The 24,901-nt window shown below is 46.8% G+C and overlaps 2 protein-coding genes across 4 annotated transcripts; both read left to right on the top strand.

The window, feature by feature from the left end:
• The first annotated feature begins 657 nt into the window (after window positions 1-657).
• LOC114774566 (39S ribosomal protein L3, mitochondrial-like) lies at window positions 658-4,962 on the top strand. The gene is made up of 10 exons (XM_028966355.1): window positions 658-886; window positions 1,195-1,376; window positions 1,457-1,548; window positions 2,829-2,927; window positions 3,017-3,116; window positions 3,488-3,548; window positions 3,640-3,751; window positions 3,829-3,906; window positions 4,037-4,114; window positions 4,671-4,962. The coding sequence occupies exons 1-10, from the start codon at window positions 825-827 to the stop codon at window positions 4,803-4,805; spliced, it is 999 nt and encodes a 332-aa protein (XP_028822188.1). The 5' UTR covers window positions 658-824; the 3' UTR covers window positions 4,806-4,962.
• A 6,462-nt stretch (window positions 4,963-11,424) lies between these two features.
• On the top strand, window positions 11,425-19,706 carry LOC114774559 (tyrosine-protein phosphatase non-receptor type 23-like). Of its 3 annotated transcripts, none has more exons than XM_028966346.1 (21): window positions 11,596-11,645; window positions 12,575-12,649; window positions 12,768-12,790; window positions 12,929-13,056; window positions 13,149-13,220; window positions 13,533-13,582; window positions 13,731-13,862; window positions 14,366-14,446; window positions 14,613-14,741; window positions 14,842-14,889; window positions 15,490-15,546; window positions 15,625-15,686; window positions 15,805-15,884; window positions 15,954-16,068; window positions 16,157-16,222; window positions 16,304-16,446; window positions 16,818-17,078; window positions 17,847-18,001; window positions 18,185-18,336; window positions 18,428-18,589; window positions 18,829-19,706. In XM_028966346.1, the coding sequence occupies exons 6-21, from the start codon at window positions 13,559-13,561 to the stop codon at window positions 19,559-19,561; spliced, it is 2,400 nt and encodes a 799-aa protein (XP_028822179.1). In that variant the 5' UTR covers window positions 11,596-11,645; window positions 12,575-12,649; window positions 12,768-12,790; window positions 12,929-13,056; window positions 13,149-13,220; window positions 13,533-13,558; the 3' UTR covers window positions 19,562-19,706. The 3 variants fall into 3 exon arrangements, with proteins under 3 accessions (XP_028822177.1, XP_028822179.1, XP_028822178.1); XM_028966345.1 differs by having other exon boundaries at window positions 11,602-11,645; window positions 13,144-13,220; XM_028966344.1 differs by lacking the exon at window positions 12,768-12,790 and having other exon boundaries at window positions 11,425-11,645; window positions 13,144-13,220.
• The last annotated feature ends 5,195 nt before the right edge of the window (window positions 19,707-24,901 follow it).

Genomic DNA, 24,901 nt, shown 5'->3' on the forward strand with positions numbered 1-24,901 from the left:
TGTGGCTCTGATTCCTGCCTATAACGTTTTTCCGGGGTGGATTCCGTGCGTCTCCGTGTGTGTAGGACTTGGTCACATCATTTCCTGCCACTGTAGGCCTTGCACACGGCGGCACTTTAATAAAACAACTCAACCGGCACAGATCCGTGTGTGAACTGTTCGGTTCGAAGAGCTCAATGCAATCGTTGTGACCCAAATGGCCTTTGAAGTCCACAGAACACACACACATACACACACATACCCATCCAATTAGCCTGCTCATCATGTATAATTAAACTGGCAGATTAGTGCAGAGAAAAATCCCGCTGGAGGAACGAGACTCTGGACTTTTAATCGCTTTCACCGTGGCAGCACACATCAATCCTGAGGAATGGAACAGGAGGTTGAGGGTTTGGAGCCGTTTGCACGGATGATTTGTCTGCGTCACTGCAATCTTTAAAAATTATTTTCTCTGTAGTATCTAGACAATAATATTTAATAATAATTCAAAATTGTAAAAAAAAAATCAGTCTTATTCTGTATTCATTTATGGAATTGTTTTAATGAAACAACCCTTATGATGAGATATGAAATTGCAGCCAGTCATGGGCAGTAGGAACAGTTTCTCTTCCGCCCAGTTTCCGCCCGGAAAGACTTCCCACCCGGACCGGACGTGGCAGAGGTGACACTGCTGCAGTGGAGAGACGCGGCGGCATGGCCGCTGCAGTACCGGGGACAGCGTCTTCGCGGAAAGATCCTGAGTGATTCATTTCATTCGTTCATTTATTATTATTGTTTTTTTTTTACCTCTAGTCGATTTAAAGTAAAAGTCGATTTAAAGTATAATGCTGCGCCTGGCGGTGACGTCATTCCGGCGAGCGGCTTTCATCGGCCCTGCAGCCAGCAGGTAAAAATTAAACATCGTATATTGGCTTTATTTGTTATAAAATTACTACGCTCTAAAACTCACCATAACTGTTCGTAACATAACTTTATGACTTCTAACGCTAGCACGGTTAGCCGCGTTATGCTAACAAGTGTTAGCCGTGTGCAAATCAACAAATCGCGGCCGGTCGTGTCTGCGTGTAAATACGCGTGTTTTGCGCTCCATTTTATCCGACCACGTTGCCCGTTCCAGGCTGCCGGTGAGCGTTCCGTGTGAACGTGTACTTGTCGGTGTGTAGTAACCGTTTCGCGGGTTTGTTTCGCCGCAAGTCCCCCAGCTCGCTGTCCCCCAGTTCGGGCCATCAGGAGCTCCACGTGGTTCGACGAGCACCTGACGGAGGACAACGCGGCCTTCATGCGGCGCGACGCCGCGGGCGAGTTCCGGAGGCTGACGGCGGAGCGGCTGAGTCCCCTGAAGGACCAGCCGTGGCCCCGACACGAGTGGGAGGAAGGTGGGTGTCCGGGTCCAGTCACGTGATTACAGCCCTCCAATGATGATATGCAAAAAAATCCTCTCTCTCTCTGTGACCAGGCAGTCGTCGGGTGGGTCTGGTGGCGGTGAAGCTGGGTATGATGCCACTGTGGACCAAAGCCGGGGACAGACATGTAGTGACACTTCTGCAGGTGTGAGCTGCTCCTCCAGGTTACTTCTCACCACACGGTGGCTTCTCTGATGCTGAATTAGTCAGTGTGGACGACGATTCCCCCTCTGAAAGTGCGAATAACCTGCATGTCGGGGTTGGTAGTGGGCGTGGTCATGTTTGGACATTAGAGAACGGAGGTGAAAGGGAGGAGATGGATGCCGCTCTACACCTAGATGTGTCACATATTGACAGGAGGGTGACACTCGCCTGTGAACCAGAAGACCCACTTACTACCATTGTGTCCCTGAGCAAGACACTTAACCACATTTACATTTACAGCATTTATCAGACGCCCTTATCCAGAGCGACTTACAATCAGTAGTTACAGGGACAGTCTCCCTGGAGCAATTTAGGGTTAAGTGTCTTGCTCAGGGACACAATGGTAGTAAGTGGGATTCGAACCCGAGTGTGTTACCCACTAGGCTACTACCACCCTAACCCTGAGTGTCTCCAGGATGACTGTCCCTGTCACGCTCTGGATAAGTAGGGTGTGTGACAGCTGTCAAACATACCTACTGGCGTCTTCCCTTTTTTTAAACTATAAAGTTCATCTTCTGGGTGTCAGAAATAATTTCCCACCAACAGTTAATTAGTTTCACCTCTCAGTGAATACAGATAACCAGCAACTAGCTGCCACTTCCTGTTCCTATCTGGCTATGTCTAAAAAATTCTGACATTAGTTTATTATGTGTCCATTAAACAGTCAGTGTGTGATAAGATAAGATGATCCCTTATTAGTCCCACAAGTGGGAAATTTACATTGGCACGGCAGGAAGTGGACAGTACAAAATAAAAGCAGCAAAAATGTCGATTAAAAAAATGATATAAAAAGTTAAAGTCCTTGAAAAAACAACAGTGGATGGGAATAGTAAAAATATTAACATATCAGCCTATACATAAAAAGTATTTGTTTATATATTTGTGAAAGTGTACATATGTACAGAGTGGATATATTGCACATGTCTACTGAATGTGTGTGTTTGTGTGGTCCGCTGTTGTAGAGAAAAGACCTTGTGAGTCTCCATCCCACACTGTGGGAGCTGCTCAGTGCTGTCATCATTAGTGTTGTTCACATAATCAATACAATCAATGATCAAGATATCATTTTCACACCCATATCTTGCGAAAACCAAATTACTGCATTATTTATGGGAAAATAATCAATACAGTAAATTCCGCGGTTCCCCTGCAGTTGTTCATTTATCAGTATTGGTGTTGATATCAGACGATGGTGATGATGATGGTGGTGGTGCTGTGCAGGTGCAGGACTGTCATGTGGTGAAGCACCTTTCTAAAGAAGAGCATGATGGTCAGTCGGCTGCTCTGCTGGTGGGAGGCAAAAACTGTTCCCCATTTCAGGTAAACGCACACACGTAATTAGAAGAAGGAACATGATTCTTGGTTCTAGAACAAATCACAAAAATGTATTTATTTATTTTTTATTCAAGAGGGCAGAATCTTCTTTGGAAATGTTCCAGAATGCCGGAGTCCCACCCAAGCAGAAAATGACCACTTTTCGTGTGACTGACAACGCAGTCGTCAAACCAGGTAACTACGGTAACAACCATAAACAACCAGCAGTCTCTACGGACACCCGCCGCCCCGGTGTTAAATGGGGTTGAGAACATTCAGTCTTTGTGCGCCTCTGAATTTATTCATTTGTTTAAAAAAGTGGGGACCCTAATTTTTTTTTTTTCTTCTTTAATGCGGAGCCTTGGGTTCTGTTTTATGTGCAGCCCCTGATTTTTATTTTATTTTTTTCCCTTTCGGGTGGTGCCTGTGATATTCTTTTCTTTTTTTTTATTGGGGAGGGCCCCGTTTTTTTTTTTTCTTGGTTTTTTAATTTTTTTTTCTGTGAGTGTGCGTGGTCCCTGTGTTGGAAGTGTCATGTCTCACTGCTCTGAACGTGCCGTTGTCAGGTACTCCTCTGTATGCTGCTCATTTCCGTCCTGGTCAGTACGTGGATGTAACGGCGAAAACGTGAGTTTCATATTATATTATGTTTTATGTTAATTCGGATAATTTCCCTTCTTTTCGAACATTGTTTGTTTACACTATTTTTTTCCTGTAGAATCGGAAAGGGCTTCCAGGGTGTAATGAAGCGATGGGGGTTCAAAGGTCAACCGGCGTCTCACGGCCAAACAAAAACGCACCGGAGACCAGGGTCCCTAGGACCCGGCGGGGTGAGGGAGAACGCGAAACATTACAGGCAGGCATGCAGTGGTGCAGTGTGGGTAATGTAGTCTGTGCTGCCTCTCAGGATCCGGCAAAAGTCCACAAGGGGAAGAAGATGCCGGGTCAGATGGGAAATGTGTACAAAACAGCCCATGGGCTGAAGGTACGTACACACACACACACACACACACACTAGTACTGCTTATACTCACACTTACACACAGGCTTGCACTCAGGTCTACACAAGAGGAAATGTGTGTGTGTAAAATATATATTTTTTGTTGTGTGTTGAGGTGTGGAGAGTGAACACCAGGCTTAATATCCTCTATGTCAACGGCTCGGTTCCTGGACATAGGAACTGTCTTTTGAAGGTGAGACACACACACACACACACTCATACATACATCTGTTCTCCAGATTCATTCGATCACATTTAGGTACACACTGCTTATTTATTAAATGTGTGTGCTAAAACAAGAGTTGCAGAGATGTTAACCGTGGCTCATTTTCACACACGCTCACCAGTTTAATCCATCTCCATCAGGTGAGCCGGTGTGAGCGTGCACTCGGGGCATCTCGCCATCGATCGTGTGCAGTCAGCACTTTATTTGGAATGTACACTTTCTCGCTAACGCTATCTCACACACACACACACACACACACACACACACACACACACACTCAGAGCCCCTGCTGTGATGAAGTGAACATTTTATTGACATCTGCAGCCTAAATGCCTGACGGACTTTCAGCTTCAGCTCCGTTTTGATGTTCGCTGAAACCTTTTCATGTTTCACTCTTCACTCCTTTATGGATTCTGGAACATGAAACCCACAGGAGGAACCATGAATGAAGAGGAGAAGGAGGAGTGGTGTGGTGTGGTGATGTCTGCAGGTTGTGATGGGTTGTTGCTGATTTGGTTTATAGGTGAGGGACACCATCCTGCCTCAACTCCTGGCCAAAAACCATCAGCCGCCATTCCCCACGTTCTTCATGGAAGAGGAGGAGCTTCCTGAGGACCTGTACCATGAAGACATGTTCGAGTTCTCAGAGACAACATGAGAACATTATTCACTCCACAGTGAGTCCAGTGTCCACGTCTCTGAGGGCTCTGGTGGAGCCACACACCCAGGATGGATTTTGAACTTCTCGTAACCCCACAGTCTGTGTCTGATGTGTAAAAATGAAACTTTGTTTGATAAAATCCTGTTTGTGTGTCTTGTGTCGTTCATATAACGTGATTATGATAGTGACACAGTAGGCATGATCCAGGTTCTGAATACCACGAAAGCTGCAGTGAACCAACCATGTGTAACTACAGGACTGATGTTTTTAATCTGAAACTCACTAGTCTCCTCTCCTTTAGTGGGATGAACAAGAACCAGAAGTCAGCGCTTTTCTTCTGAGGTATTTTATTACCCAAAATGCCCTGCTTTGGCGAGGGATTGAAGGGAAGAGAAAATCCTGAGACAGCAGTTCGGGAGCTCCAGGAGTCGTGGGAAAACTCTATAGTATCGCAATCCTGTAAGATTTAAGTGCTGAAGAAATCTAAAATAAGTCACCATTGCCAGTAAAAAGTGAAAGTGATCAGTGGGAAAGGCGCCTGGGGAGCGTTGTGTATGGAACCTTGGCGGTTTGGGATTTGAACCAACAACATTTATTTCTTATATAGTCCAAAATCACATACAGTATGTCTCAGTGGGCTTTGACAGGCCCTACAGTGAACACCCCCAACACTTGACCCTTCTGCACACAAGGAAAATGAGAGAAATAAAGGGTAGAGTGAGCCTGCACGTGGTGTCAGTGCAGGGTTTGTGATTGTCCAATAAATTTTTTTTTAAAAAGTCCTACAGTTGTAGGGTTGGAGAAGTCCAGAGTGTAGTCCAGTGTCATGGTCTACATTATGTGTCCATTATGATGTTACTGGTCCATTTGAAGATCCCTGAAGCTGTAGTTGTTATGGTGGTGGTGGCTGTGGTGACCATCTGGCTGGTTTCATGCTAAGTCGTCTCATTAGCTGTTTATTGCTAGGGACTAGGATTTATCTGCTGGTCTCTTCCCTGGAGTCTGCCAGTAGTCTGGGCGCTTGATTCCGTGTCTCGGAGAGAACAAAAAAGCAGCGGCAGATGGTGACGTCGTACGACCGATACTGAAATATGTGGTAATAGTGGTATATTGGTGCCACAGTGGCCCGGTACCCTAACTAGGACAGCCTAACTAAGGTGAATTTAACACTCCTTGACTCTGTGTCTGGGACTTTAACAGAAGGCCAGAGAAATCAGATGTTTTCAGTTCGTCATGTGTGTATGTTGGGGAGCCCTGGCGTCTGGACGACTGTTACTGGGTTGGAGAACTGGAGCTTTTTAGACTGAGGAGTATAAAATCTCCAGTAAGGTCACCTGAGGGCTCCACAGACTGTGGACACTTTTAAACGTGGCCTGAAAACCCAACTTTAAAAAGGGTCTACGCTTGTTGATTTGACCTCTGTAGCACTTTATTAGAATGGAAAGTGCATTTTAAATAAAATGTATTATTATTATTAATGCGCATATTCATGGCCCACCAGCAGGACGTGTCCTTGACTGACCTTCATAACGAGCCCGGATTGTAATGAGTTTTTCGTCAGAGCAGAACCAGGCGATTCACTTCTCTTTAGAGAGAACCTGGTCCAGCAGAGAACTGCAGAACAGGCGCAACGTGAACCGGTACGGCTGCGCTCAGCAGCTCTCAGCCACGAATCGATAAAAATTCATCAGAATGTCGGGGGTCCTCAGACAAAATGCTGAGTTTCAGGATCCTGGCCCACCACGCAGACCCCCCGGGAGATGGTTAATGGGCTGCAATTTCCTTTTAATTAGATTAATTTGCTGGCCGCCTCCAATAGCAGCCGCTAAAGTAATGAAGCACCAGCAGACTGCTCAGCACAACTCTGTATGAAGAAAGAAAAGTTCTCCGGACAACAAAGACTCTGCTCCTTCTGTACGGTGGCCTGGAGGGACGACCAGACCTGACCTCTGCGGAGAAGGAAGACTGGGAGGTGGAAGATGCTGACATTTCTCAAACTGAGGTCTGAGTCTAGATCAATTTTGCATGAGGATTTATGAGTGACGTGTGTGTGTGTGTGTGTGTGTTCAATGTCTTCAACACATTCTGTAAAGGTCACACACTCACACACTTATGCGTATGGCAGTAAAACCGGCCGAGTGTTATCCTCTTATTATCTCCCACACTGGAGAAAATCTCTGCTTGGAATTTGTTGAAATGAAGATAAAAAATATTTGCATTTATTAAACAGAATATGATGAAAGTGAAGTGATTATCATTGTGAAACACTGCAGCCCAGCACACAGTGACACAACAAAATGTGTCCTCTGTATTTAACCATCACCCTTGGTGAGCAGTGGGCAGCCATGACAGTCCCTCCCTGGGGACACTCAGGGTTAAGTGTCCTGCTCAGGGACACGATGGTAGTAAGTGGGGTTTGAACCTGGGTCTTCTGGTTCACAGGCGAGTGTGTTAACCCAATAGGCCACTACCACCCAGGTACTATGTGACGCTGTTTGTCTTCCTGTGGTGTTCTGATGATTCTCTGGCCAGTTTATCCCTCCTCTCCAGGCAGCGTGATGGACTCCACAGCACACCTGTAGAAGCTGCTGAGGTCTGTGGAGGTTAGGGTGTCCCTCTCGACAGCATCTGCTCCGCCCCGGCTGCATGAGCCGCTTCCTGTTTCCTGTGATCTGAGACCAGCGCCTTGGTTTTGCTGACGCTGAGGGACGGGTTATTAGTCTGGAGTCTCATCTCGTCTCTGCCCACGGCCCACGATAGTGGTGTCATCAGCAAACGCTATGAAGGCGTTGGAGCTGTGTCTCACCACACAGTCATGTGGCGTGCTGGGGTGGAGGATCAGGGCGGAGGAGATGTGTGTTGGGGTTGTGAGAAAGTCCAGGAGACACTGAGTCCAAGATTTAACTGTTAATGGGTCAGTTTGGGTGGCATGAAAAGCCGTATTAAAAGAAGAGCCGTAATCCACAAACATTCAGTGTATACGATTCAGTCGTTGTACACACACATACACACACACACACACACACACACACGTGTATACACATGTATTCGCCTATTGGTAATGCAATTATTATTTGATTTTTTATCCCATTTTATCATAGACATATTTCACCCTTTCTAGTCACATCTGTGTCTCGGCAAGGGGGTGGATAATCCTCACACACACACACACACACACACACACACACACACACACACACACACACTTCCAGTTTATCAGCCTTCCCTTTCACACACACGTGAACACACACCAGTCTCTCCACATGTCGCAGGATGTCTCTTTGAGTGCTGAACCTGGATTATGGGCCCCTGAGTGTGTGTGTGTGTGTCTCTCAGGAGAAAGATATCAGCCATGCTGCCAGCCTGCTGATGCCCACTGTGCAGTTGACCCGACCCAGACTGCATTGTGTCCCAGTTGGATTATATGGACACATTCTGTCTATGAGGCAGGCTGACGCCGTTCAGTGATTCTGCCAAAGCTGCAGCTGGCCATGGAGTGTGTGGGACAGGGGGTGAAGTTGGCTGCTGCCACTACTGCACCCCAGCAGACTATGAAATAAGTGCAACTGGCCATCCGTGTAGAATGAAAAGAGGCAGGAAGGATGGAGAACCCGAGAGCAAGACAGTACACTCCATCAGGACACACACCTGAGGTCCCCTATAGGACCAAAGTCAGCTGGTGAAAATGCGGTCTCTCAGCAATTAGGACGTGTAACAAAAGTATAGTCTCAAATCAGGACCTGTAACAGAGGTATAAATCTCAGATCAGAATCTGTAACAGGGGGTTTAGTCTCAGATCAGAATCTGTAACAGGGGGTTTAGTCTCAGATCAGAATCTATAACATGGGGGGTTTAGTCTCAGATCAGAATCTGTAATGGGGGGTTAGTTTCAGATCAGTATCAGTAACAGTGAGGTTTAGTCTCAGATCAAAATCTGTAACAGGGGGTTTAATCTCAGATCAGAATCTATAACATGGGGGGTTAGTCTCAGATCAGAATCTATAACAGGGGGGTTTAGTCTCAGATCAGAATCTGTAACAGGGCTTAGTTTCAGATCAGTATCAGTAACAGTTGTAACGATCCGGTCCGAAAAGGGGTTACTTTGTTTCATTGTTTCATTGTTTCATTGTTGTCATGTGAAATGTTCCCTAATCGTTTTCACCTGTGTCAAATGTTTAAAGCTGCCCTGTTCGTTTCTGTTCGCTGTCAGGTCTTTAACGTTATGGACCATGTTCACCGAAGTCAATGTCTCGGATGTCTCCCTGTCCTGTGATTCACTATTAAACCCCAGTTTCATGATGTCAGGTGATAGCGTCCTTCATTCCTCATCACTCTTCGTCCTCCTCTCCGTGCACCCGCATTGTCATGCCTGCATGGACGTGACAACAGTGAGGTTTAGTCTCAGATCATAATCTGTAACAATGAGGTTTAGTCTCAGAAGTCTTAGTTACAGAATCTGTAACAGGGGGGTTAGTATGGTAGTAGCCTAGTGGGTAACCAGAAGACCCAGGTGACCCAGACCCTATGAACCAGAAGACCCAGGTTCAAATCCCACTTACTACCATTCTGTCCCTGAGCAGGACACTTAACCCTGAGTGTCTCCAGGGGGACTGTCCCTGTAACTACTGATTGTAAATCGCTCTGGATAAGGGCGTCTGATAAATGCTGTAAATTTAAATGCAGTATAAACTTATTAATTTTCATATTTAATAAAAATGTTTTTTTTTGTCTGTCTGTTCTCTTTTTAGGTTTGTAATGATAATGATGGGAGCAGTCATACGAGCATATAAATTCTTAAGATCTTGTTGTCATGGTAACTGGCCAAAAGCTGCAATCCAAGCATGAATAATTGAGTAAGAGTTTCCCAGAGTTGGGGAAACAAGGCGGGGGTTTAATCCGGAACGGTGGTGTTCCAATCCGGAGAAGTCATGGGAGGGTCTCTCTGTGCTCTCCCAGCATGCACCTCTCTTTGGCGGTGTGTATTATACTCCATTAATATTGATGTGGCACACACACACATACAGTACAGTTTCTTATGCTCACTGTGACAGTGCATTAAATACACATCCAGCGTACTACATCATCGTACTGCCCCTGTCCTTCATCTACACCATCATCATCCTTCAACTCATTTCAGTGAGGGTTGATTTCCACTTAAACACCATCATCAAACAGAAAACACCTTAAAATACGAGTGTGAGAGATGCAGAGGTGATGCTGTTAGGATGAATTCAGAAAATTCCACGAGAACATTTTATTTAATATAATTACTGCAGATCCATCAGTTTTCTTTGCTTCGTGTCTTTGGTTCTGTGTCAATACATCATGACCTTCTGACCCATGACCCATTTTCATTTTATACCAAGGAGACACACATACACACACACACACAAACAGGCTCATTCTCACACTCTCTCTCTCTCTGTGTCACACACACAGCCAGGCTTTGATTAAGCGTTTATTGCTGAGCCGCGATGGGGGGGTAAATGTCAGAGACGCTGTGTGGGGCACATCAGCTCTGCACAAGGCATGACGGGGGACGTTACACAATCAATTCTGGCAACTCACCGGACACCTCAGGAGCCCAAACAGGTCACACGGAGATGGACACACACACACACACACACACAAACACACAAGTCCAAAAAATTCATGCACACATTTTATCTACTCTATAAAGAACCCATATTCTCTATGTCCAACCCAAACCCTATAACTATATCTCTCTCTCTCTCTCACACACACACACACACACACAGACACACACACACACAGCTGACATTTCTGAGCTCTGAAAGGAAGTCATTTAGCTGCTCCAGTAGAAAAGAAAAGCGTCACACAAAAGAGCTCGGCTCAAAGCGGGACCTTCATGTGCAGCGTGTGTGATGGTGTAAGACGTTCACACACACACACACACGTGTGTGTGTTTGAATGAAGGTATAAAAATACTCAGAAGTGTGAGTGTCACTTTTAGCAGTTACTACATGTTTTTAGTTCTCAGTTCTACTTAAAGCCCGAAATGCTCACCAGAATGATGTATCAGGTAATAAGTATCAGACATCGAAGTATCGAATGAAGTATATTCGCACCGACCGCAGCTTGGTTATTCATGATTCACATCTCCAAAGAAAGCTTCTGTCTGTTGTCAACACACGCATCCCGAATCCAGGCCACGCACGCCACCTTGCGTCCATAATGGATCATTGCAAGCAGTTGAGCAGAAAAAAAACTGTAGAGAAGATAAATATATATTTTAATGCACGTATACATAGATTATCAGTTTATCTTATTTATAAAAGTAAAGTCAACAGGATAGAAGAAGACTAGATATTTCCTTTGTGGTCCGACACATGTAGCTGTTGTAGAGAAGATCTCCTGTATGGGGTGGGAGATGTTGTCCAGCAGGGATGAGCAGGTTGAAATCACGTGTGTTCCTTTCTTAGTATAAATATGACAGATACAGAGTCTTCCTGAAATAGTCTGAGGGTGGAAATAGATTAAAAATGGTTCAAAAATTGTTTTTCTTACGTCCAATAGAAAAACATATCTGTTTTAATTAAAAACGGTTCCAATTCAAAGTTGGTTTTGAGGCGTAGCCGTCGGACTGTGACGTCACGCCGCTGCGTTCCACGGTGAAGGTGAGAGGGCGAATCCGGAAGTGAGTTTCGGTAAAGCTGTGCCGCCGCCGATAATTCGCTCGTCGTTATCAGTGTCCGGGGCTCCAGGCCCACCCGTGACGAGGTTCAAGCCGCGATGGAGGCGGTTCCGCGGATGCCGATGATCTGGATGGACCTGAAGGGAGCGGGACCCTTCAGTTTCCGTCCGACTGTCAAACAGGTGAGACCGATACCACGCACGACAAACCGAACAGCGCGGGCAGAGACACGGAGCGGGACTGACAAAACTTGCATATTGTCCACTTAAACGAGCCCTGGTTTAAATATTTTAAACTTCTGGTCAACGTTAGAGCGCCTCTGTTCCGATTGGCCAGCTTTCCTTTAGCGCTGCCAATTGCTGGTCGGTTTTCCTTAGCGCTGCCAATTTCTGCGTTCCGATTGGTCAATTTTCCTGTAGTTCTGCCAATTGCCGCGTTATGATTGGTCAATTTTCCTGTAGTTCTGCCAATTGCTGCGTTATGATTGGCCAGTTTTCCTGTAGTTCTGCCAATTGCCGCGTTATGATTGGTCAATTTTCCTGTAGTTCTGCCAATTGCTGCGTTATGATTGGCCAGTTTTCCCTTGTGCCAATTGCTGAGTTTCCTGTGACCCGAGTTCAACGATTTATACTGGGCATCTCATTTGGTATACAGCAGATGTCAAAATTAGCTGCGGTGGGGATCACATTTATAATATTTTGCCTCAAGAGAGCACAAAATATCATAAAGGACTCCTCACATCCCGCTTATGACCTGTTCCAACTGCTGCCATCAGGAAAGAGATACAGGATAAAGTTATATAATAAGGTTTATACCTTTTCATGTTATATTTTGTGTTATTATATTAGTATATGTCTTCTTTTTAAGCTAGCTTTTTTTTTAATTACACACAGTATTTAAGATACCCTTCCTCAGGGCTCAGGGACGGCACCTAATTTCGTTGTACTCGTTACAGTGACAATAAAGATATTCTGATTCATATTTCATGTTTTTGGGAGCTTCAGGCCTGACAGGGCAGTTAGAGGTAGAAGGAGAATTCATGTTCAGTAGTTCTGTTCCTGGTGGTACTGGTGTAGAACTGCTCCCCGTCTTACCTGTTCCATGTGTGCAGTTCATACTCAGGAACTACGGGGGGAACTCAGAGGAGCACGGCGAAGCTCTGAAGAAGCTGGAGAGCCTACGACGGGTAAGGCGTTTTTTTTTTTTTTTTTTGTGCAGAAATTCCGATGTTTGTCGCTGGTTTATTCCAGTAAAATTAAATCATATATATTTTGTTGTTTTTCTCTCCCCACCGTGACTTTCAGCTGGATCTCTAAAGCTCACTGGCGTAATAGCATTTTATACCATGACCTTCTTACCCGTCTGCATGTGTGACTGTGTGTTGATGTCCGCATGCATGTGTGTTATCCCGTGTGTGTGAGAGCAGCACGTTTTAACATCAAGCCCCCCCTTCTCTCCTGGTCAGAGTGCTGTGAACGTCAACCAGGACTTCGAGGGCTGCAGCACGCTGAAGAAGTACCTCGGCCAGCTCTACTTCCTCCAGAGTCGTGTTCCCATGACAACCGGGCAGGAAGCAGCTGTGCCGGTCACCTGGTGAGTTCCCGGGCCGATAATGGTCATCTGTCACAAACTGGCAGAGGACAGGCAGCTCAGTCATCTGTGTGTCTCCGCCGGTGACAGGACAGATCTGTACTCAGGGAGGGCCGTGACCCACGATGACATCAGATATGAACAGGCCAGTGTCCTCTTCAACCTCGGTGAGCAGGACATCCAATTCAGATATAATAATTCTACTCTGCACAGTATTCACTGCACTGGGACTGTAGGAAACAAACAGACAGACATAAATATGCCGATCTGAACATTTTCCCTGAATACGATGCTTAAAATCCGTTTAGTCTCTAATATCACATTGAAATATTGAAGCCTGGTCATCGCACGTATCTGTGCACTGGTACACACACACACACACGCGCGCGCACAAACACACACACACACACACACAGTCTGGATTTTAGAACTAATATTTTATACACTTCTAACTGAATACTTCTTTTCTCTTTCTGCAGGAGCTCTGCACTCCTTCCTGGGGGCTATGGATAAAAGAGTGTCAGAAGGGGTAAAGTTGCCCCGCCCGTCTGTCTACCCGCCCGTCTGTCTACCCGCCCGTCTGTCTACCCGCCCCGTCTGTCTACCCGCCCGTCTGTCTACCCGCCCGCCTGTCTACCCGCCCGCCTGTCTCTCATGTTGTGTGTCTCTGCCTGTAGGGGATGAAGGTTTCCTGTAACCATTTCCAGTCGGCAGCTGGTGCTTTCTCCTACCTTCTCGATCACCTCACACACGTTTACAGCTCCGAGCTGAGGAGTCACAGCCTCACCGCCAACATCAGGCTAATGCTGGTACGCATGCACACGCGCACACACGCGCACACACGCACACACACGCACACACACACACGCACACACACACACGCACGCACACGCACGCACACACACGCACACACACGCACACACCCGCACACACACGCACACACACGCACACATACGCACACACATGCACGCACTCACATGCACACATGCACACACGCACGCACGCACACGCACGCACACACGCACACACACGCACACATACGCACACATACGCACACACATGCACGCACTCACATGCACACACGCACACACGCACGCACACATACACGCACACATGCACACACACGCACACATACATGCACACACACGCACACATGCACACACGCACACACATGCACGCACGCACATACACGCACATACACGCACACATACACACACACAAGCACACACACACGCACACACACACACACACACATACACCACACACGCACACAGTCCCACTGAGTTGAGGTGTAACAGTTTGTCTTTGTCAGGCTCAGGCTCAGGAGTGTCTTCTGGAGAAATCTCTGCTGGACAACATGAAGAGCCTGGTCATCGCACGCATCTGTGCACAGGTACACACACACACACACACACACACACACGTGGTCAGACATCCGCATCTGCAGCAGGAGGTAGAGTAGATGGTGTGGAATTACAACTACAGTTACATTTTCACCTGCACTGACATTTCTACTACTGTCTGTCTGTGTGTGTGTGTGTGTGTGTGTGTGTGTGTAGGTAGTTGATTATTATAAGCAGTGTGTGTGGGCAATGGAGTCTGCAGACTCAAGTGTGTTGGCGAAGAAGGAGAAGGAGTGGATGAAGATCATCAGCATGAAGATCTGGTACTATAGTGCTATTGCACAGGTACAGAACCCCCCCACACACACACACACACACACACACACACATTTATATATAACAGCACAGCACTTTATTTCCTTTTGTGTTCTCTCGGACTCTCCAGCTGCACATGGGGAAGCAGGCAGAAGAGGAGCAGAAGTTTGGCGAGGCTGTGAGTACCACCAACGGTTCCACCAACTTCTCAATTGATTTTTATTACAATTTTATCTGATCTTACCCGACTGAAACCCAAGTTTATTAATGGAGCCGAGGAGGTTTTATACGTTTTCAGCCATTTCGCTCTTTACAAGCTGCAGTCTCTGGTGTCTCTTACACAATCTTCCAGCATTGATGGGTGGTAAACTTCATCCAAAAAAAACTAAATTGACTCCATGGCTATGTCTGGTATCTCCTAAGAGAACTGTTACAGCGATAAGGTCCTGGTCAGAAGAAAGTAGCAGATCATTTAATACTTTCTGCACTATGGTTCTGTCTAAAGCCAGGCTGAAAAGCTTCTAGCGCGTCATAAGTGTCGTGCTGCCACCTTCTCAAGGATTTTGGGCTGCCGTAATTTGCTAAAAGCCCAGATTAAGGGTGGGTTTCTTTACTTAATTAAGCCCCAGGGTGATTTACCTAAAGCAGATTACAGGGCCCTGAGTATATTAGCGGTTCGCAAAGTGTACCCTGGGAAAAGAAACCAAGCGCGGTTACAGTGACCTTTCCGACAATACTGCTCTTCCACAAGGTCACGTGACGTTCTTCTTTTATTCAGGTGGCTTATTTCCAGAGCTCTCATGATAGGTTGAATGAAGCCATCAAGCTTAGTAAGGTGAGTATAACACACACACATACACGTAAGAACAACACATCTTTTTACTCTGTGACCTTTAACCTTTAACCTCCTCAGGGTCTGCCAGAGTCTCAAGTGCAGAAGGCTTTGCGGTTTAGCGCAGATGTGATCAGAGGGAAGTAAGTTTGAGAGAGAGAGAGAGAGAGATAGGGATAGAATGTGCTTGAATATCGACGTGTTGCCAGATTCTCTGTTTTTTTTATTTGATATATTTCGTGGTTTCCTCCACTTCGTCAGGTTGAACTCCGGGAAGAAAGATAACGACTTCATCTACCACGAGACGGTGCCTGCGGCAGACAAGCTCGCTTCTCCCAAAGGTCTTTATAAAAGCACTCCTCGTCGTCCACATGCCTGCGTTTGGTAATGACCTCCGACCTCGTGCCTAGGCGTGTCCCTGGTAAAGCCATCGCCCTTCAACCCCACCGACCCTGGTGCCACAGGCCCCGACCTCTTTTCCACTCTGGTTCCCATGGCTGCGCATGAGGCCTCGTCCGTCTATAGGTGTGTGTGTGTTTTCACATTTCTGAAGTTCTCTCTCATATATCCATGTTCAACTCTCTCTCTCTCTCTGCTAAACCCCGCCCACCAGCGAGGAGAAGGCCAAGCTGATGAGGGACGTCCTGTCCAGAATCGAGAGCCAGAACCGGACGCTGGAGTAGGTTGCACTTTGGAAGGTGACATTTTCATGGTGGACGTGCCTGAACGAGGTTCCATCGCGGTTCTCTTGTCCTGCTAGACAGTTTATGGACTCGCTCTGCCTGGACTCCGCGGCGCTGGGCGCGGCGCTCAGCCCCTCGCTGCCGGGGACGCTGCTGGAGACGTGTGCGGCTCTCAGCGTCCGACCGAACGCAGTGCAGAGTCTGGTGCAGGCGATGCAAGGTACACGCACGCACTCACTCACTCACACACATACACACACACACATACACACACTCCCAGTCATATTGAGTGCTATAATCTAGGGTGGTGGTGGCCTAGTGGGTAACACACACTCGCCTATGAACCAGAAGACCCAGGTTCAAATCCCACTTACTACCATTGTGTCCCTGAGCAAGACACTTAACCCTGAGTGTCTCCAGGGGGGAACTGTCCCTGTAACTACTGACTGTAAGTCGCTATGGATAAGTAAGGTAAATGCTGTAAATGGAAATAATCGTGTGTGTGTGTGTGTGGTGTGTGTGTGTGTGTGTTGTGTGTGTGTGTGTGTGTGTGTGTGTGTGTGTGTGTGGTGTGTATATATATATACTCAGTTCTGGCAGGCCTGACTACAGAGGTGGACGAGCACCTGGACGAACTTCGGAAAGTCCTGCTGGAAACGTCCTGCACGCATGGACCCGCCTGGGAGGAGGCGCAGAAGGAGCTGGAGCGTTACGAGCGAGTTCACACCGACGCCACACACACCAACACCGAGCTACACACACGCATGAGCCAACACCTGCCCAACCTGCGCCTGCTGCAGGGGCCCGTGGAGGAGCTGAGGGCAAACCTGCCACAGACACAACTTACAGAGGGTAACACACACACACACACACACACACACACACGCGTAATACATACACACACACACAATTCGTACACACACACACACACACACGCACACACACGTAATAAACACAAATGCACGTACACACACCTTAATACACACACACACAAGCGTAATAAACACAAACACGCATGTACACACGTAATACACACATACACGCACGTACGCACACACACACCTAACACAAACACGCATGTACACATGCGTAATAAGCAAACATGCACGTACACACACACACGCGTAATAAACTCACTCACATACACACAAGTAATACACACGCATTAATACACACACTCTTTAATACACACACAAACACACACGTTAACGCACGTGTAATACACACAAACATGCACGTACACACACACACACGTATGACACACATGTTAATACACACAAACACGCGTAATACACACACACACACAGGTAATACACACATGTTAAAACACACACAAACACGCGTAATACACACAAACATGCACGTACATTCACTCACACACATGTAATACACATACAAATACACACATACATACACACACAATACACGTACAGACACGTATTGGATTTCGGTTTTATTGTTCATTTTGAAATTGGTCCAGAAATGTCCTGTGAGTGGGAGTGTCCTGTAACTAGTGGGGAGGGGCTTACACACGCAGTACACACGTAGATTATTATTTAATATCGTAGTAGATCCAGCACAAAACACAGTGGAAGCTCACGTATCCTTTCTGGTCCTCAGATGACAGAGCAGCGTCGGAGCAAATGCAGAGGATTCTGGGTAAAGTTAATGAGATGCGGGAACAGAGGAGGTCCTTGGAGCAACAGCTGCGGGAACTTATCCACAGGGACGACCTCACCAGTGTCCTCGTCACTACCGAGCGCTCCGAGATAAAGGTGGCGCCTTGTTCTGAAACGTCTTCCCGTCCCACACGCAGGCGTCCTCATTTCTGAAACGTCTCCCTGTCCCACGCGCAGGCGTCCTCATTTCTGAAACGTCTTCCCGTCCCACGCGCAGGCGTCCTCATTTCTGAAACGTCTCCCTGTCCCAGGCGTCCTCATTCCTGTGTCTCTCTGCAGGACATGTTCCAGCAGCAGCTCCAGAAGTACTCCGAGCTGACAGGATACATCGAGCAGAACCTGTCTGCGCAGGAGAAGATCCTGACCACTCTGACCGACGCCAACGCCAGATACGCACCTGTGCGCAAAAACCTCGCACACACACACACACAGTGAGTCCAGATCACTCGCACACATTCACACACTCACACACACACTGAACTGAAGTGTTGCATATCATTTTTATCGCGTGTGTTGTTTTAGGTGGCAGAGCGCTGTGAGGGCCTTGCAGGCTTCTTATGAAGATTATGAAGATCTATTACGGAAGGCGGAGGAGGGGCGGGACTTCTACCAGGGGCTTGTGGGTAAATGCTCCACCCTGTTGCAGAGAGTCAAGACCCTGAGTCTGGATCCTGGAGAGTCAAGGTAAAGTACGGGGCTCCACCACACATTTATTTTACCCCAACTGCAAAACCACGTCTCCACTGGAGGGGACACTTCAGGACGTCCCCACGGGACTGTCACCCGAGACCACATCCCATGTGGGGGCAGCGAATAGTTATTGGTTATACACAGTTATAAAATACAATACTAATAATAATTAAATGTGGTCTGCTTATGAATTATTTTTATTAAAGATAAATAATGATGTTTTTCCTCAACAGAGATGCTGGTGGGACGCCTCTAGTCAAACCGAGGACCAAAATTCCCCTGGTCTCAGAAGAAGCCCCTGAGACCCCCACCCCTCTTCCCCGCGGAAAATCCTGTCCTCCTTCAGGGGGTCCAGCCCTCCAGCAGGCCTTAAACACGCCCCCGACGTTCAATAACCAGCCACATGCCACACAGATGCCTTACGCCCTGCTGCCATGGCAACAAACCGCAGCCCCTCCCCTCCATCAGCAGCCAGCTCAGACTCCGCCCTCTTCAGTCCCTCAGATGTTTGTTGGCCACCCTCACTTCCTGCCACCATTTCCAGGGCAACCCCAGGTGCCAGGCTACCCTGGAATACCCTTTCCGGGGCAGAACCGGCCTGGTGCCCCGCCCCAGAACCAGATGCAGGCGCCCCCGTTTCCAGGTGTGGTGTACATGCCCCCCTTCACCTGTCCGTACCCGTACGGCCCTCCCTTCCAGAACCCGCAGGCCAGTGGCACCTCTCAAACCCAGCATGACCCCAGGAGTTACCCGGGAGCAGCGCCGCCTTTCATCCCCACCCAGATGCAACCGCACCTACTTCCCCGACAAGCCACGCCCCCCGCTGCCCCCGCTGCAGAGGACCGGCCATCTGAGCAGCTGTCGTCTCAGGAGGGACAGGACGTCCTGCAGGCCAGGCTGGACCAGCTCCACCTACACACCCAGGAGACTGGAGCAGATCCTGGCTCCGCCCACACAGCCAGCTAACCGCCAATCATCTCCCTCGCCAAATATATATACACACGTAAACTACTCATAACATGGAAACACACACACAAAATACAAATATACACACATAAACTACTCATAACATGGAAACACACACACTACTTACTAAATACACACACACATACAAAATACAAATATACACACATAAACTACTCATAACATGGATACACACACACAAAATACAAATATACACACATAAACTACTCATAACATGGAAACACACACACTACTTACTAAATACACACACACACACAAAATACAAATATACACACATAAACTACTCATAACATGGAAACACACACACAAAATACAAATATACACACATAAACTACTCATAACATGGAAACACACACACTACTTACTAAATACACACACACACAAAATACAAATATACACACATAAACTACTCATAACATGGAAACACACACACAAAATACAAATATACACACATAAACTACTCATAACATGGAAACACACACACTACTTACTAAATACACACACACACAAAATACAAATATACACACGTAAACTACTCATAACATGGAAACACACACACTACTTACTAAATACACACACACACAAAATACAAATATACACACAAACTACTCATAACATGGAAACACACACACTACTTACTAAATACACACACACATACAAAATACAAATATACACACATAAACTACTCATAACATGGAAACACACACACAAAATACAAATATACACACATAAACTACTCATAACATGGAAACACACACACACTACTTACTAAATACACACACAAAATACAAATATACACACATAAACTATTCCATAACATGGAAACACACACACTACTTACTAAATACACATACACACAAAATACAAATATACTCACATAAACTACTCATAACATGGAAACACACACACACACACACACACACAAAATACTAATATACACACATAAACTACTCATAACATGGAAATACACACACAAAATACAAATATACACACATACTCACATAAACTACTCATAACATGGAAACACACACACTATACTAAATACACACACACACAAAATACAAATATACACACATAAACTACTCATAACATGGAAACACACACACTACTTACTAAATACACAAAATACAAATATACACATAACTTACTAAATACACACACACAGGCTGGTTGTCATTTTCATTCATTCATCTTTTTATGTAACTTCGTTATGTTAGTTCTGAGAATGGTGGTGGTGGTGGTGTTGGTGGATGGTTTTCTCACACACACACACACACACACACACACACTCTAAACACACTTTAATAAGAGAGCTGAGGTGGGTTTCTAGAGGAACGTGGGCCCTCAGGCTCTACAGACTTACCACTTACTGACATGCTGCTCACTTTATTCTCTACATATGAGCGCAAATACATTTATTGTTGAGTTTTTTTGTAGATGATGTGGGTTTACATTGTGAGAATAAATGCAGTTGTGATGGATGTCTCTCTCTTTCTTTTTTTAAAATTTTTTATCATTTTTGCATGGCGTTGCGGGAAAGTGTCGCTGCTCGCTCGGTAAGTGTTATGAAGGGCTGATGAAGCCGCTACGCTGTGCGCCACTCTCACCTGTAGCCAGCAGGGGCAGCACACAGTCCGGTAGGGTTGAAAGTGGGCCGGTTGATAATGGCTCGGTGTCTGTGTGTGTGTGTGTGTGTGTGTGTGTGGGTGTCATACGTACGTACACACACACACACACACACACACACACACTGTGAAGGTGCCGTCACACACTCATGTTGAGGTTTGTGGAGCCCAGGTCCATAAACGGCTGGTGCTGACCTTTGACCTGAAGACTTCACTCAGCCTTTTGCAGCTTCCAGCCAATTAAAATGTTACAGATGAACATCCAAAAAATCATTTATTATTATATATTACATGATTCCTACACATCTTATTAAGTAATGAATAAATAGTGATGAAATCAGGATGAAGAAAAATGTCCCGTAACTGGTCTCTGGAAAGAAAATGGAGTCTCGGTCGACACCATCAGTGCACTGAGGCTTCACCTGGAAGTGAGGAGGAGAAGGAGGAAGTGAGGGGGACTCTGCAGGCACTGGTGCTCCACACCCATGAACTTTAACCCCCGCTCTTCCATCAGCTGTGCAGGGACAGGCCGACCGAATTCGGTCCAGAATCGATCTGTCTCTCGAACGTTGAACCTCTTTTCCTCGTCACTGCCTGAGTGGAACTGGGTCACACACGCATGCACGCGTTTAGAATAAAGCAGAAATCTTCCACAGTCCAATGTTCTGAAGGTCTTCAGTGCTTCTCAGTTTCTTGGCTTTTTGTTTTCCTTGTGTGTGTGTGTGTGTGTGTGTGTGTGTGCTTCTGTATTCAGTGTTTCCAGTTCTTTATGTCTTCTATAGGCCTCTACTGTTGTCACCGGCCTTTTTTCATGGTGTACTCTGCTGTGTGTGTGTGTGTGTGTGTGCTTCTGTATTCAGTGTTTCCAGTTCTTTATGTCTTCTATAGGCCTCTACTGTTGTCACCGGCCTTTTTTCATGGTGTACTCTGCTGTGTGTGTGTGTGTGTGTGTGTGTGTGCTTCTGTATTCAGTGTTTCCAGTTCTTTATGTCTTCTATAGGCCTCTACTGTTGTCACCGGCCTTTTTTCATGGTGCACTCTGCTGTGTGTGTGTGTGTGTGTGTGTGTGTGTGTGTGCTTCTGTATTCAGTGTTTCCAGTTCTTTATGTCTTCTATTGGCCTCTACTGTTGTCACCGGCCTTTTTTCATGGTGCACTCTGCTGTGTGTGTGTGTGTGTGTGTGTGTGGGTGGTTTCTCCTCTCTGCATCAAGCTACCTGAGTTTGGTGGATTGTCTGGTTATGGTATCTGTAATGATTGTTAAGGCCATTGAGACATCCTGCTTGTGAATTGTTGTTGTTGTGCCTCTGGTTTGTCGCTCGGGGTGAAGGTCGGGTCGGAGGTCGGCCGCAGGGTCAGGGCGTGCAGGCCTTGCCGAGGCGAGGGTTGGACTTTCTGGACTGCAGCGGCGGGAGGGACCTGGTGCTGACTGGACTGTAGCCTGGCTCAGAGCCCCTCCTGGAGCAGAGGTGGGCGTTTCGGGCGTGGCCGTGGGGGAGGGGCGTCACAGGCGATTTGGGCAACTTGTACAGGAAGACGTTGTAGTGCAGCGGGGGGCTGGTCTGAGGATGCAGCTTCGCTTCTTTAGGCAGGAGGAGCTCGAGGTTGATGGTCACACCCTCCTGTTGAACACAAGTGTAGATACAAACACACACTTCTAGGGACATCTTAATTATTGATCGCCATGTTGCTCTGTTTGTAGATTGATATTTCGTCCACAAGGGGGCAGTATAACATTTACATTTACAGCATTTATCAGACGCCCTTATCCAGAGCGACTTTCAATCAGTAGTTACAGGGACAGTCCCCCCCTGGAGACACTCAGGGTTAAGTGTCTTGCTCAGGGACACAATGGTAGTAAGTGGGATTTGAACCTGGGACTTCTGGTTCATAGGAGAGTGTGTTACCCACTAGGCTACTACCTAGTGTATAAAATCTGAACATGGCATGACACCTGTGTTTCGCTGTTCATGATCATTTACACCAATTTAATTATATCTGAAATATGTTGACATATATTAATAATATAGTAATACTCATCGGGAGATCTTCAGATTCCCACGACCAGTGAGTGTCACTGTTGCAGGTCACATGGCCAGGACTAGCGGCTGGTGTTGGGTTTGTGTAGGGTGTGCGGCTCTCGTGGTGAGCTGAGCACAGGTGGAGTAAAGCAGGACAGGAGCGGGCGCGGCAGAGGAACACACGCGGTCTTCAAACAGATTCTGCTTTTATTTACCGCAGGGCTTCATCCACATAAAAAAAAACGTACAAAACAGACCGAGGAACAGCGGAAAGCAGAGCAGACCACACAGACCCGGATTTCCGGACACACCGACGATGCAGAGTTATATTCATCACTTTCCACGGACAAACACCGAAACTCGCACTACAGCCACGTTCTACATGTACATCATCAACCTCAGAACGACGTCACACCACTGCATGCCAACAGACTGGGACACGGCAGCCAAGGTCAGAGGTCAAAGGGGGGTGAGCGAGACAGCGGGACAGCAGGAGAGAGCGTGACGTGACAGATGGGTGGAGGTGGCTCCCTCTTGTGGCTGTGATTGGCTCCTGCTACTTCATTGCTCGGGGGTTTGGTGTCTCGGTGATCCGATGTTGATTACGCAACATCGTCCTGTGAGTTCACTTCGGAGACGTTGGTCTGCTGCGAGTTTACCTCGGAGGCGTTGTTCTGCTGTGAGTTTACCTCGGACACGTGGTCCATGTCCCCAGCTGCCGCCTTGTTGTCTTGCGCGCTTGTGAAGGAGTTCTGGATGTTGAGAGACTCCTCCTCTTTAGTGGGTGACGACTTCAGCGGATTTTCCACCTTAGCTGGGTCGTCCTGAGGACAGACAACAGAGCACAGAGCAAGGATTAGCCTGACAATTACAGCATTTATCAGACGCCCTTATCCAGAGCGACTTCCAATCAGTAGTTACAGGGACAGTCCCCCCCCCTGGAGACACTCAGGGTTAAGTGTCTCGCTCAGGGACACAATGGTGGTAAGTGGGGTTTAAACCTGGGACTTTTGGGGTCTTCTGGTTTATAGGTTAGTGTCTTACCCACTAGGCTTCTACCAGCCTATCATGCTGCAGTCTGACAATTAGACACACACACATACACACACACACATACACACCTCTCATATATACATACACACACACATGCATGGTCAGCAGACAGAAAGTCCCTAAATGCAGGGACACATATGGTTTGGAGGCGTTGATCCAGTGTTGAAACAGTGTAGCGTGCGTTTTTTATTTTCTGAGTAGTGAATGTGTGTATTACGTGAGTAGTGTGTGTATTAGCATATTATGAGTAGTTTATGTGTGTCTGTGTAGGCTGGGAATATACTTGCTGTTAATGCTGCGTGCACAGCTGCATTATGACTCAACATTTCTACACATGATACTTGAGGTCTCCACTAGGGGGCAGACCACAGAAACCAGACCCGGAATTAAAATGAAAATCGGACCTGAGACCCAATTTGTACTGCGCATGCGTAACCCTACTCCTAAACCAAACCCTAAATCTAACCCTACTCCTAAACCTAACCTTACTCCTAAACTGAACCCTACACCTAAACCTAACCCTGACCGTTGGACTCGAATCGGGTTTCCGTTCCAAATCAGGTAGCCACACTGCATAATTGTTGAAATAAACAACACGGTGACACCGGAAGATTGATTGTTTTA

The sequence above is a fragment of the Denticeps clupeoides genome, unplaced genomic scaffold (genome assembly GCF_900700375.1).
Source record: "Denticeps clupeoides unplaced genomic scaffold, fDenClu1.1, whole genome shotgun sequence".
In the NCBI taxonomy this organism is placed as follows: domain Eukaryota; kingdom Metazoa; phylum Chordata; class Actinopteri; order Clupeiformes; family Denticipitidae; genus Denticeps; species Denticeps clupeoides.